Consider the following 13,458-nt stretch of genomic DNA (forward strand, 5'->3'; position numbering starts at 1 on the left):
ATGTTTCTGACAAGTTGTGGTTAACTTTTCCAATATAGTAGCATCATCTCTTAAAAACTCAGATGCACTTTGAAAAGAGTGGGTAATGTAGCCAACCATTCCAATCCCAAAGGCCTGCTTTAGTGGATGCTTAGGGCTCGCTCTACAATAAGGCTGTTAGTTCTCACTAGACACCAGTGTCTGATTCACTGATTTCATTTTCAGGCTTCAAATCAATTCAGCACTTTCATAGCTTCATTTCTATTGTAACTCATACACAACTGAATGAAGTTTTTATTTTATACAGTCATTGAAAGATTTCTTAAAATATTTTAATTTTGTGGTAGCAGTTGCAAAAATGTTTCATTTTTTGTGGTAACTGATTTTTTTTTCTATATGTATTAAATCATTATTAAAGGGTTTTTTGTTCTTTATACTTTTAAATCTTTCATCTCATTGATTAAAGTGAGCTGTTATAAATTGTCAATATTTCTCCATGATTATTGAAATGGCATAATAAATTACACTTCCTTTTTTTTATAGGAGGCAGGTAGTCTTTCTTTGAGAGTTTTATTTGTGCAGTGTGTTAGATTAACCCTTCTAAGGGGATAAACAATTTGTTTTTAAAGTCATTTTATATGTAAATCATTGTTAAAAGGTATTTTTATCTTTACTTGTATTTGCATATTACTTTTGAATGTTAAAAGTTTATCTTATGTGATATTCATTATAGGTGTTCCTGTTTTATGTATGCCAGTATTTGATTTAGATGTGTTCTTTATTAAAGGGTAAATTTGTGTTGTTGTTTTTTCATTAGAACAAGGTTTGTTTTGTTTTGTGTATTATAATACATTTTAAATCATGGCTTAAAGGATTTTCTTTTCACTATTTTCTTATGAGGTGATAATTTAAGTGTACTTTAAAAGTTTTTTTTTTAGTTTAATGTAGTTTTTTGTTTAAGAATTGTGTCTCTTATGTGGCATGTAATTATTCTTAGAAAGAAATGCCAGTGTTCTCCTTGAACACATTATGAGTTTAAAGTTGATTGATTTTAAGGTTAGTTTTGAATCTTGGCTTTAGGTCAAGTCTGAAACAAAGGCAAGAGGAGAAATGCGATATCTTTGAATATTATTTGTTTTTTTTCAACGTTGTAACTTATAAACTGTAAAAAAAAATCCATTAATTTTGTTTCTATGCATTTCTATGTTTCTAGTATAAACTCACAGTCTAGAAAACAGCTGAAATTGTTTCATTTCAGTTGATTGTGTTTTCTGTAGTAAATAATAAATCTGAGTGAATGTTGCAATAGTGTCACATACTTGTAGAAAGGGTCAGTGACTGCAGTGTCCTTCACTGGTGGAGTAGAATATGCATGTATAGTACACTAAAGAAAAGATGTGAGAGAATCACTAAACATATGATGATAGTATAATACACAAAGAATGCAAGGTTTCTTGTAAGATCAGGACCTACATTCTTTGTTTTTATAATGAACAGTTCTGCAGGGAATCAAACTGTTACTCCATTAGTATGATGATGATAGGAAAGTATTCATACCATATTTATTGTTTCTCTAATCATGCTTGCTTTTATTTTCTGTCAAATGTGTTCAGTGTGTTTATTTTTCATAATGGCTGAAAACTTGGTCAAGTTTTCTAATTCACATTATTTTAATGTGTTTCCTATTTGATTCTCTAGCAATTCAGTGATTCTGTTTAGTGCTTACAGAGAAATCATTTCACTTAAGAATAACACATAGATGTCATGTACTTGTAATGTTTAATAAGAAATGTTTTGTGTTTGAAGTCATGCTGTAGGTCTATACACACACACACACACACACACACCGTATTAATTCGAATTTAAGATGTTCCTTTTTTCATATTTTTCCACACTGAAAATTAGGGTGCATCTTAAATTAGAGGTATTATTTTTCATTCTTCGAAAGTCTTGAAAGTAAAAAAAAAAAAAAAAATGTATGAAACATAAAATTTGCCTATGTAAGTGCCTCTAGTGGTGTAGTTGGATATCGCCATAATCATTCTTTGTCTGACTTTCCTGGATGGATTTCATGGCCATTGCTTTGATAAAATCAAAAGTAGGTTAAGGAACAAAAACAGTGATCTGTTGATAATTCCTGGTGGAATGACAGGTCAGTTACAACCTCTTGATGTGTCCATTAACAAGTCATTCAAAGATCGTAACCCACAAGTGTTCTGATGCTTGGCTGAATAAAGACAATCATGCTTTGGCACTGAGCGGCAAAATAAAAAGTACATGAGTATCAACAATAGTGGAGTGGATTTCAAAAGCTTGGAAAGAGATGTTGTGCAATATTATTAGAAACTCATTTTTAAAAAATTGTTTATCAAATGCAGAAGATGGAACACAAGATAACATTCTTAGGGACAGTAGTGAATCAAGTGATGAAGATACTTCAACTTCAATATTCAGTGAGTCAGAAGAAACATCAGTATTAAAATACTTTATACAGTCTTTTCTTCAAGAATCATAATTCAATTCTCTTAAAAAGCTCCACGAATATTGAATAATATATACAAAATATACATGTCCTTTTGATGTCCAGACAATGGAAAGATTAGGCAAGTTACTTACAAGCTCTTAAGCTGTAATGAGCTTAAATTATTTCACTTTAATAAAAGATGTTTATTTTTATTCTATATCTTTTTTTCTTGTTTTTGCTATAAAATTTGAAGGAGAAAAAAGCAAATTATATTTAATTTGTTTTTGAAACCTAGCTGAAGGACTTCATGATTTCTGTAGAAATCTATTCATATAAAGTATCTGCTGGATATAGATATAAGACTATAATTTCACATTATGATGTTTTATTTTAGTAAAGATCTTTTGTTGGATTAAATATTCTCTTTACATGTGTGTAAACACTCCACAAAAGTTAATCTTATTGTACTGAGTGATGTTACTGTTGAAAATAAAGAAAGTAACTTTAACAAATGAAAAATGTCTGGAGAAATCCTCTTGTTCAGGAAACAAACCTACAGTGAAGGGATATCGTGGATTACTTGTCTACTTGCATGTATCATGCTCTGTGATTGTGCCCCTCCTCCATGAGTGGCTCAGCAATAAGTTTGCAAGCTTATAACGCTAACAACTGGGTTTCAGCACAGATAGCCTATTGTGTGTAGCTTTATGCTTAACAACAAACAAACAAACTTTGTTTGTGCAACTTTATTCATGCCAGATGTCGTGTGACCAAAGCTGAAACCTGGAATATTTCAACTGTTCTAATAGCAGTATCCATTTTCCTAATAATAGTGATAAATTAACTTGGTTAAATATAGTATAACTGACTGTCATAAGTGTATCTTATTCTTCTGTTTTAAGCTTTTTATTGGCATTTTTATTCTTTTTTTGATACTCCTATTTCACTTACAAGTAAAAGCAGTGTTTTACTGTAGAAGCTCAGTAATAACTATAATCAGCCAAATGCTTATCTTTTTTTTCATTTTAAATGTAATAAGGTTTCTTATAATGTGGAAGTTTAATACATATCAAATAATGTATTTCAGAGTAAGTTTGGAAGCCTGTCACTAGCATTTAAGACAGACAAACTGACTTTAAGTAAAAGGCTAGAGCTTCATCAACGGCAGAGGAATACTGCAGAGAAAAACATTGAAAATGAAATTAAGGCTTTGAAGGAGTCTTTAAATGTAAGTAGCTTTGTCATTGTCTTTAACCAAGTAAGGGCCAATGTCCCAGTTTCAGAAGGCAAGTTTAAATTTTTATGAATTCAGAACTTATAAATGAATTATTTTCAAATTTTTCAGATTAAGCTGACATTGCATTGCTTTAAGTAGGCAAATTAACATGTATTTATAATTTCATTAGCCATTGCACACTTAGTTTGTTGATATTTGTATAATTGATTTGGCATCACTATTTTGTGCAGTTCCATGTTTGCTGACTTAGAGGACTGCTCCAAAAATTACATTTTGTTCATATAATGTATTTAAACACACAAAAATTAGTTTTCAAAAATAATTTTATTCTTTAATGGGGTAATCCTAAAATTACCAATGGGCTCAAAAGAATCCTTTTGACTTTATGAGCACATTGTATTAAACAGTTTATTTTTTTAAATGTTTCTTAGTTGTAGGTCTCTAATAACATACGAAAAATGCAAAATTGTTTTCAAAAAATATCGTCAGTATTGCTGCTGGTGTCCCTTATGTATCTCATATAGAAAACAAGTTATTTCGCTAATGTTTTAGTAGTTGGTTCTTTTCTTTGAGTCATATAATGGTGCAGAATGTTGAGAGTATATATAGTAATAAACATTAAAAAACAACTTGGGAATTCGTGGTTTAAAATGAATTATGGGTGGATTTTCTGCTCCAATTTATGTGTAAAATAATAAGTTTACTTTTATTTTTAGCTAAGCTTTAATTTTATTAATAAGAATCTTCTGAAATATATCACATTCATATACAAACATGTATCACATGCTGTTGTTGTGAGGTATTTTTATGTGCTTAGGATGTTAATATGATAAAAGGGAATTATTTTTATTGAATGTTATGTTAATTTAAACAGTTTGGTCAAATATATTAAAAGATTTTCTGTAAAAATTGTGTAAGTGATCCAAGTTAGTTTGATTGTTTCTCTGATGAACGTTTCAAGCTTTTTATGTAAGCTTGAAATGTTCATCAAAAATTATTGGCAGGAAGTTAGATGTACTGTTAGGCTAATTTTTACTTCTGATCTATCCACATATACACAAGTAGTTTATGTTGAGCCAGAACCAAATAGTGTACATGTAAGTTGTTTTTTTTTTTCTCTTTCATGCTCTGAAATATGTGTTCTTCAATTTCTTCTTTGCTTACCATTACATATTCTTTAAACATAGTCCATTTGATTATCAAACTTGAATCTTCCTGACTTTGAAGTTTTGTTTGTTTTCTTAGACACAAATGAAGTACTTTTTCATTTCATTTTGATTTCAGTGCTTTATTCCTTTAGTACTTTCTGTCATTGGTAACTTTCATCTTTAGTATTTATTTTACTTTGGGCAAACTTGCAATATGTGAGTTTAAATACCATCACTGAATATGTTCACTCTCTTAGCCTTATAATGTAATGGTCAATCCTAATATATGGTAAAGAGTATTAGCCCAAAAATTGGTAGTGGGTAGCATTGACTAGTTGCTTTAGAATTAGGGAAAGTTAGTGCAGGTAGCCCTATTTAGTTTTAATGACAAGTTAAACAAATAAACTTCTAGTAACTACGATATTTAAATAATAGATATGTTAGATTTTATACATCATATACACTTTTCTTTGTGGATTATTTTTATTAACTTGTACTGAAATAACCTGGAGAGTTTGTGCATAGAGATTTAGATATTTGTTTGCTCCATATTAGTTTAAGTGTATGTAATTTAATGTGTAGATGTTAATTTGTTCTCAGTTATACTAACCTGGTATGAATTGTCATCCAAATACTAGATTAAAAGAAAATCACATTCTATAAAATATTTTGAAGAGAAATATATACAGTTGAAAAGTCATAATAATAAGAAAAAAGTACTTAAATGTGAAAAAGTTCCACCTTATCTTAATGAAAGCATAATTTCAAATGTTATTACCAATTCTGATTCATAAGTATGTGCCTGTTAACCAGTACATTTAGTACTTGTAAATTGTAATCATAATGTGATGTTAATTTGTTTTTGTTTTAATTCAGCTGAATGACATCATAACAAAACATTTTAAATTTGTGTTGTTTTTTTTATATAAATGGCAGGTATAATTTTAATGCCTATTGATGTGTGATTAATACAAAGTTTTGCATATTTGCTTCAAGGTCATAAGTCAACTGAGTGCTAATCATCAAGTGCGAGAGTTGATTACAAGCATTAAACAAGAAGTAGATGTTCTCCAACAGTCTACATCCAGGGTATCTTGTCGAGCTGAAGTGTTTGGTGCTGTTCAGCAGGTAGTAATTTATCGATAAATCCACTAATGTATTTTGACTATGAGGTTTTTGTAAGCTTCAAATACTGGCAGATTACAAACACGACAAAGGAAAAACAAAAAACACAAATAGCTGAATAAAACAACTCTTATGCAAATCTCAGTGTACTACTAGGGTCTTTTGCCTGTACTGGCTAGTGTTCATCGTAATGATTGTTATTTACCATAGGAGTAGGAGAGTAGGCTTAAAGAAAAATGCCTGCATGGCACTGAGACAAGATGATGAATAATGATCCCATATGTAGGTTGGACCAAGGCCTGATCAGTTCTTAGATTATTTCAGTCAGTGATCATTAAAATTTTATACATTCAAGGAAGATGAACTCCTAACTCATACTAACTTGTTCATGTTTCTGTACCATCCCTTGAAATCAGTATTACCTCATTCCACAAAAGTATGATAGAGAAACAGAGCAAGCAAGTTTATGGTCTTTGAATGTATAGTTTACAAGGGTGTTATAAAAAGTGCAAAACAAATGCAAAAAGAGAATTGTTTAATCTTTCTGAAAATACCTTAGTACAGAGATTTGGAACTTTATATGAAAATGATTTTGGAGCCTCACAACATTATTACTTTTCACGTCAGAACATTTAGTCATGCTCTATCTGACGACCATGCTTCTTGACCATATCTTTGAAGTGTATTTACCATTGTAAGGGTGTCGTGCAAAACATGTCAGTTTTCCTGTTTCCATTATCTAATTATGTTCATGATAATTAATTTAACATTTAGGTCTTCATAAAGTGTTTAGTATATATTACGAAATAGAACAATTGTTTAATAGTAATAATAAAACTGAACAAGATAGCTTCCCTGTGTAAGCAACACCCTAAAGTTCTTTAATATTTGTTTTTGTGATTACTACAGGAAGAAAGAGTGAATCGTGCGTTTGATATTATGGTTATGTATGTAGAAAATATGAAACGTTTATATGAAAAAGAACACCATGAATTGGAAGAAACCCGACGTTTGTTGATGGAAAATCACCTTGTTCCTGTTGATAGTGAATCAGCTGGAGAAGATAGCAAAGTACATAGGTCACGACGTTACTTGACTGTTTCAAATGTCCCAAAATTTGTGAGTTTATCAAAAAATACTTAAGTAATATTTTATCCAAAAAAATAATTATAATATCTTGCATCATCATTGTCTAAGTTATTGAAAAAATTAAATGTGTCTAGAATTTAATGTACAGTAAATGTGAACAGAAAATAAATTTGTGTGATATCTGAATTTTTGAAATACTCATAAAATATATCTTACTTGAATTTAAAACAGTAGTCAATCTAATAAGATAGTTGGTATAATTAACAAAACTTGTAATATAAACTACTGTTGTTTCTTTTAATGATTGTATTTCTGGAAATACCTTCTATATTTATTTTAGCTTATAAATCATTATATTATATATATTCATGAAAAGCTCTATCAGTTTGCAAACCCTTATGTTTGTTGATTAAAATCTGAATTGCATTTTAAGTGATGTAGATGGCGCTTATGGGAGGCTGGTATTACTGACATTGGTGGCAAAAGATTGTAGTGTGCCAAATTTTTCTAGTATTTGTATGTGCATCATAAGTATTGCATATTATTTATTACTCATGGTTTTTTACTCAGTTTCTGACTTAATTTGTAAAAGTGTATACTAACCATTTTTGAGTAAATTTTTCTTTTTTTGCTGCATTGAGGATAGTAATAAAAAAGGTACAGCAAGTTTTTAATTTTCTTTCTCTCAAGTGTATATTTAAAAATAAACAAACTGGCTCATTCCTTACTTTCCACTTTGTGTTTTACTTAACGTATTTTGACATTGTGTTTTGATATAATGTATACTTTCAGTGATGACTATTTAATTTGAGTTTTATGTTGATACAACATTTTATACTAATGTCATATATTTAGTTTGTTCAAATTCTTTTGTAATTTTTTCCATGCTATTGTTTTTTTGTTTTCAATATTAGTCATATAATTATTAAATATTCAGGGTTGTTTACCACTGTTTAAGATTGTATGTTTTCAGTTTAAGTTCACAAAATCATTCACTCTTCATTCCAGTGTTTACTTTTGTTTTTCATAGGCTCCTCGATTAACACCTTACTCTGTCCACCTTCAAGCTGTTAAAGAGGTGAATTCCTTTTTATATCTGTTTAAAAACTTCTGGTTTGAAAATCAAAGTCCAATTATATTCAGCACGCGTAAATTTCAAGCAATGATGTGTTTAAATATATACAGTAAGCCTTACAAATTGTGATATATGTTAAATTTATATATTTATCAAAGCATCTACAAGTACAGATTTTTTTATATTTTTTTTTTACATAAACTTCCTCTACAGCTTCTTGACATCTTAAACTCCTCCCAGTTTCACAATGATCAGTCTGTAGATTTACATGCAGAAAACGGGTGTCAATACCCATCTTGGGAACATCACAGATAGTTGTGTACTTTTGTGTTTAATTACAAAGAAACATGAACCTTCTTCAGTTCATTCCAAGAAATAAAGTTTTAATGCCACCATGAGCACATATTTCAGTGTTAAAATAATAACAAATTTGAAAACAATTTCAGTTAAATTATTTCAAAACGTAACTTTGCTGTAATTACTTATATCAGTGTAGATGTAATAAAATTTATGGTCTTATAATATTACCTGTAGATTTCTAGAAGAGCCAGTGTAGCAATGTTTCACAGAACATCTCTCTTTGAGCGATACCTAAGTCCTTTACTTCCCAGTGGCAGTTTTATTATGGTAAGGATGCACCAATGTAACATCAGGGTCAGTCTTTTAGTGTAGTATTATTTGCAAATAATTCGATTGAGTTTCTGATGTGACCAGTATTTCAACATTTTAGTTTGATTTTTGACCTACCTTACAGTTAGTTGTACTGAGATTAATCACACTTTATAGGGATAGTGTTCTAGGTCATACATTGCCCTTGGAACTTATTCACAATAATTGATTATCTTCCTAATAACTCACTAATACTTACCATGATTTCTGTTGTAACAAGTATCTTAAAGTAACATTTAAGTTACTGTAAGATCACATCTTCATAAATTTTCTACATGGATGTAGGCTTTAAATTGCATTGGAAGACTTGGCAGTGTAACAGTTTGAGTTGTTAAAAGAAAAAAGAACCATATCACACCTACTGTTAATAATGTCACCCTATATCTCAATCAGTAGAGCACTTGTGGGTTCAAATTTTACATGTGAAGTATGTAAAAAAAAGGTTACCACTGCAATGAGGGTGATGAATGGTATTGCTGAGAACCTACTTTCTTCAGTCAGCTATCTTCCAAAGGAGTCCTTTACTTCAAGGTGTTTATAGAAGTTCATAAAATTTTAGTTTGTTAGTTTTAAACTTCAAATTTTTGTTTAATTACATTGTTAAAATACCAGAAGAATGCCCAGCTTCAGTGTAATAGATTTTTGAGTAGGAATGCATTCTTTTTGCAGCCATAGGCTTCACTTTACAGTGGTTGGTATTCCTTTAACTTGAATTTTTTATACTTATGGATAATGTGACTGTCTTAAAGCTTTGCTATACACCTTCTTCCTTCCATAGAGAGAGAACATTGAAGACCATTCTTCAGAATGATGTATCATTCAGCTATATGTTGTTAACAATCTTACTGTATATAAAAACTTGTACCCCACCACCCAGTAGGCTTCTTGTGGTAGAATTACAAGTCGTGTTGTCAGGGATTAGTCATGTCTGACATTTTGTCTACAACACCACTGCTCATATCTGCAGAATTACAGTGTTGTGTTAGTTTTTACAGATTATTTAAATAAAGTGTTATTAACTCTCTGTTCAGATGTAAAAAATTTGACTTTTATTATTCTGTGGCCTGTCTACAAACAGTGTAGTGTGATGTGTTTTTTTACGTCAGAAACTTTTGTACTATACGTATATGTTACGTTCTGGCTTAATATGTTAGGTTAATAATATTCACCTAACAAGAATATTATTAGAGATTCTTGCAATATTAACTAATTAACACAGTTACTTCATTGTAAGTTTAGAACATAATTTTTAGTATATTTACTTGTTATTAATAATTAATAAACAGATACAAGACAAAATATGTACACTTTTTTAATACACGGACATCTGTAGTAGGACAAATAAGGTATCTTCTTAAACCATCTTCAGAAATACTTTTTTTGTGTAATATTTTTTCTTAAATTATTACATTTTTTGTGTATAGAATTCTAAATGTTGTTTTCAACTAAGCTGAAATATTATATTACTGAAAATGCCACCCATGTCATCAAGTACCAGTTTCCCAGCTGTTTAAAGCTTGGCTCTAAGAGTAAATCTTTGCTACTATCTTAAATTGAAACACTGGTGTCTTCAAGTTTATTATGAATTTATCTGTTTTTACTTGCTAGCATACAAGGAAATCGTTTGGTAGTAGATAAGGTAAGTAAATAGAAATGAAGTGATGCTGTTGAAATTGAACTAAGTTTCACATAATTCTGTAAATTGAGTTGATTGTAGTGCTTTTCTTTATTTTCTTAAGTAAAAAAAATTTTAACATGGAATAGATCATGTAGCAACAAATATTTTTTTATTATATGTTCTTTCTCACATAATTTATTGTGATCTTTTTTGTTTTTTTGTGCAATAAGTTTCAACATAAGAATATATTGTGATATATTTTTAAACATAGAGAAATGTTATATTTTCTTAATATGTAAGTTGTAGTTTTAGCAAGTGTGTGCTACATCCCATTAATGTGTCTGTCAGCAGCACAGCAATATATCTGCAAACTTACAACACTAAAATCCAGGTTTCAATACCCATGGATGGCTGAGCATAAATAGCCATTGTGTAGCTTCGTGCTTCAAAACAAACAAATCTATTTACATTTTTATGTACATAGCTATGTTAGCTTATTTGTGAAAGACATGTACAGTATTTACATGTGTTTAGCAGTACGTAATACTCTGTGTAATAGCTGAGATTAAAGCTATTTTTCAGTTTTTGTAATAATACAGACATAAGTATCAGATGGCAGTAGGCTGTTTGCTAACCATCTAGACTTAACACCTGCACAGAACAATTGTTATTACAAACCAGAACGAGTATCTCAACTGATTTTTTATTAATTATTGCCTTCAGTTTTTATAAAGCTGAAAACTATAGAATATCAAAATCTTTCAGCTCAAATGCTTATTAATGTGTGACAATGTTTGTCTAATTGAAGTTTGCTTATGAGCTACATAAAAACATAAATAAATTGTTATTATAACAGCATTTATATGTAGACATGATCTTTAAAACAGAACATAAACTTTGTAGTTGGAAGTTGTTCATATTTAAATCAGGTGTACTATTAGACTTGTATGTCAGTATACCAGTTGACGTGAGACACACAATGGCATGTATGTTTGTGTGTGTGATTTTATTAAATGTTAGTTTATATGCTAGAGAAGCTCATAAGTGCCCATTTCTCATGTGATGTCAAAATGGTTTTATTTTTTTTAATAAATGGCTTTAACCACACTTAGGTAAAGTGTACATCCAACCACTTACACTACATATAATGAAATGTTTCCAAATCACATTTACTAGGTTACACTAATTAATTACCTAGTAGTTGAAACCTACTTCTACAATCATAGCTATCTTTAACCAAACTTAAGGAACTAATTATCCATACCCTTCAAACCACACCATATATAGTTACATTGTAACTACCTTAATTACTTATTTAGCTGTTATAATTTATATTTCATTTTATTTGTCTATTTTTGGCACTTAGATACAACAATCTTTGTGATTTGTTATCTTCAGTTTCTTCCTTTATTGTTGGTATTATCATCATGCACTATTTTTTCATCTTTGTATCTTGTAGAACAGTTTGATAACTTTCTAACAAAATGTCTGCTTGAAAACTTGTAATAAAGTTATCTTCGTAACCAGTGCTTCTACATGATTTTTCTGCTTCAAAGTTTTTATTTTACCTGCTTTCACCAGCAGTTATTTTAACATTGTAAGTTAGGCAAATTTGAATATAATATACAAAATTCTGTTTTAGTCAGGTGAAAGAATGCGAATAGAATGGTATTAACATTATATAATATTTTTTACAAATCTAGAATGATGGTAATTAAGATATTAGGCAAAAAGAAATATACACAAGTTCTTGGCAAAGCACAGATAACAGTATAAAACGACTTGTATCAAATAAGTAACAAGAAGCTGTGCACTGAAATAAAAACATTCAATGTAACTGTTGAGTAATTAACATCACAGAACATTCACACTTACAATACTTTACCTTTAATTGTTAAGTAATTGTATATATTGTGAAAAAATGAGTATTGTCATTAAAAACATTTATCTCTAACAGATATGTCCAACTATTTCAGTTTTATATAGTTAAACATCATGATTTATTAACTGTGTGTATGTTATGCACTATTGGTAAAGGTAACATGAGAGGATAGTGAATAATTATCTTAGGATTACATCTTTCCCCCATGTTTTATAACATGCTGGCTTAAGAGTGGAATTGTATATTGTTTAAAGAAGTAAATACCTCAGCTTCTTTTTAAAAAATATTATTTGATAGACCTGATAGAAGTAATTATTATTTTTAGTTAAATAGTGTTAGGTTGTGAATGTTTTTTTCTAACTTAAAATGATCACTTCCCAATTATTAGTACATTCATATGCATATAAAAATATAAGACTTATTATATGCATATGTTTTCCATAGAACCTAGTTAACATTTTAAGTTTGCTTCATTGTTCTCACAAGTTATATTTAACATCCAATTGTAGGATAATCAAAGTTATCCTCTGGATTCCGTTGTCTCTGCCAGTGGTAATGTAGGACCAGCAAGCATTAGTAACTTCAACACTAAGCTAACTTTTTCAGTTATACCATCTTTTCCTTCTACTTCTAAGAGTCAACAATACTCTCTTCCTATAATTCCCCCATTATGTCTCAACAAGCCCACTGCATCGCTTTCTCTGCCTTTCAATGTAGTGGATCATATCAGTGAAAATATTGAGCCCAAAGTAAAAGATAAAGAAAGGTTGGTCATTTCTTAATCATTCTTTAACGTTCCAACACTTGTTATAGCTTTTTCTATATTTAAAGTAATTATCAGTTTTTACCAACTCTGTTTTTCATATTACTTTTATTTGTATAACTAATTTGATTACAAAGCAAAAGTTTCTGCATTTTAAATTTTTTTTAATTAAAAATTGCACTTATTAAATAACAGTATCACAAATTTAGATTCACATCTCTGAGATACCACAAAAAAATTATTGGTCCTAAATATTTAAAAAATAGAAATAACATTTGTTAACCAAATAAACACAGATATTATACAAATTTCTCTTTGCATGTTTCTTTTTCTAGAAATAAAATAATAAAAGTGTTTGTAAATTCAAGCAAAAATCAATCAGACTACTTGGAGCCAATCTATGTCAATA

General features: G+C 29.5%; 1 protein-coding gene across 1 annotated transcript in view; it reads left to right on the top strand.

Moving 5' to 3' along the window:
* Positions 1 to 13,458, top strand: part of LOC143236391 (uncharacterized) — a 49,415-nt gene that overhangs the window by 28,660 nt on the left and 7,297 nt on the right. Inside the window, exons 11-16 of the mRNA XM_076474658.1 lie at positions 3,531 to 3,671; positions 5,825 to 5,956; positions 6,863 to 7,072; positions 8,073 to 8,120; positions 8,652 to 8,744; positions 12,796 to 13,052. Coding sequence (XP_076330773.1) covers positions 3,531 to 3,671; positions 5,825 to 5,956; positions 6,863 to 7,072; positions 8,073 to 8,120; positions 8,652 to 8,744; positions 12,796 to 13,052 — 881 coding nt within the window. The remainder of the gene's footprint in view (positions 1 to 3,530; positions 3,672 to 5,824; positions 5,957 to 6,862; positions 7,073 to 8,072; positions 8,121 to 8,651; positions 8,745 to 12,795; positions 13,053 to 13,458) is intronic.

Source organism: Tachypleus tridentatus, chromosome 13 (assembly GCF_004210375.1).
Source record: "Tachypleus tridentatus isolate NWPU-2018 chromosome 13, ASM421037v1, whole genome shotgun sequence".
In the NCBI taxonomy this organism is placed as follows: domain Eukaryota; kingdom Metazoa; phylum Arthropoda; class Merostomata; order Xiphosura; family Limulidae; genus Tachypleus; species Tachypleus tridentatus.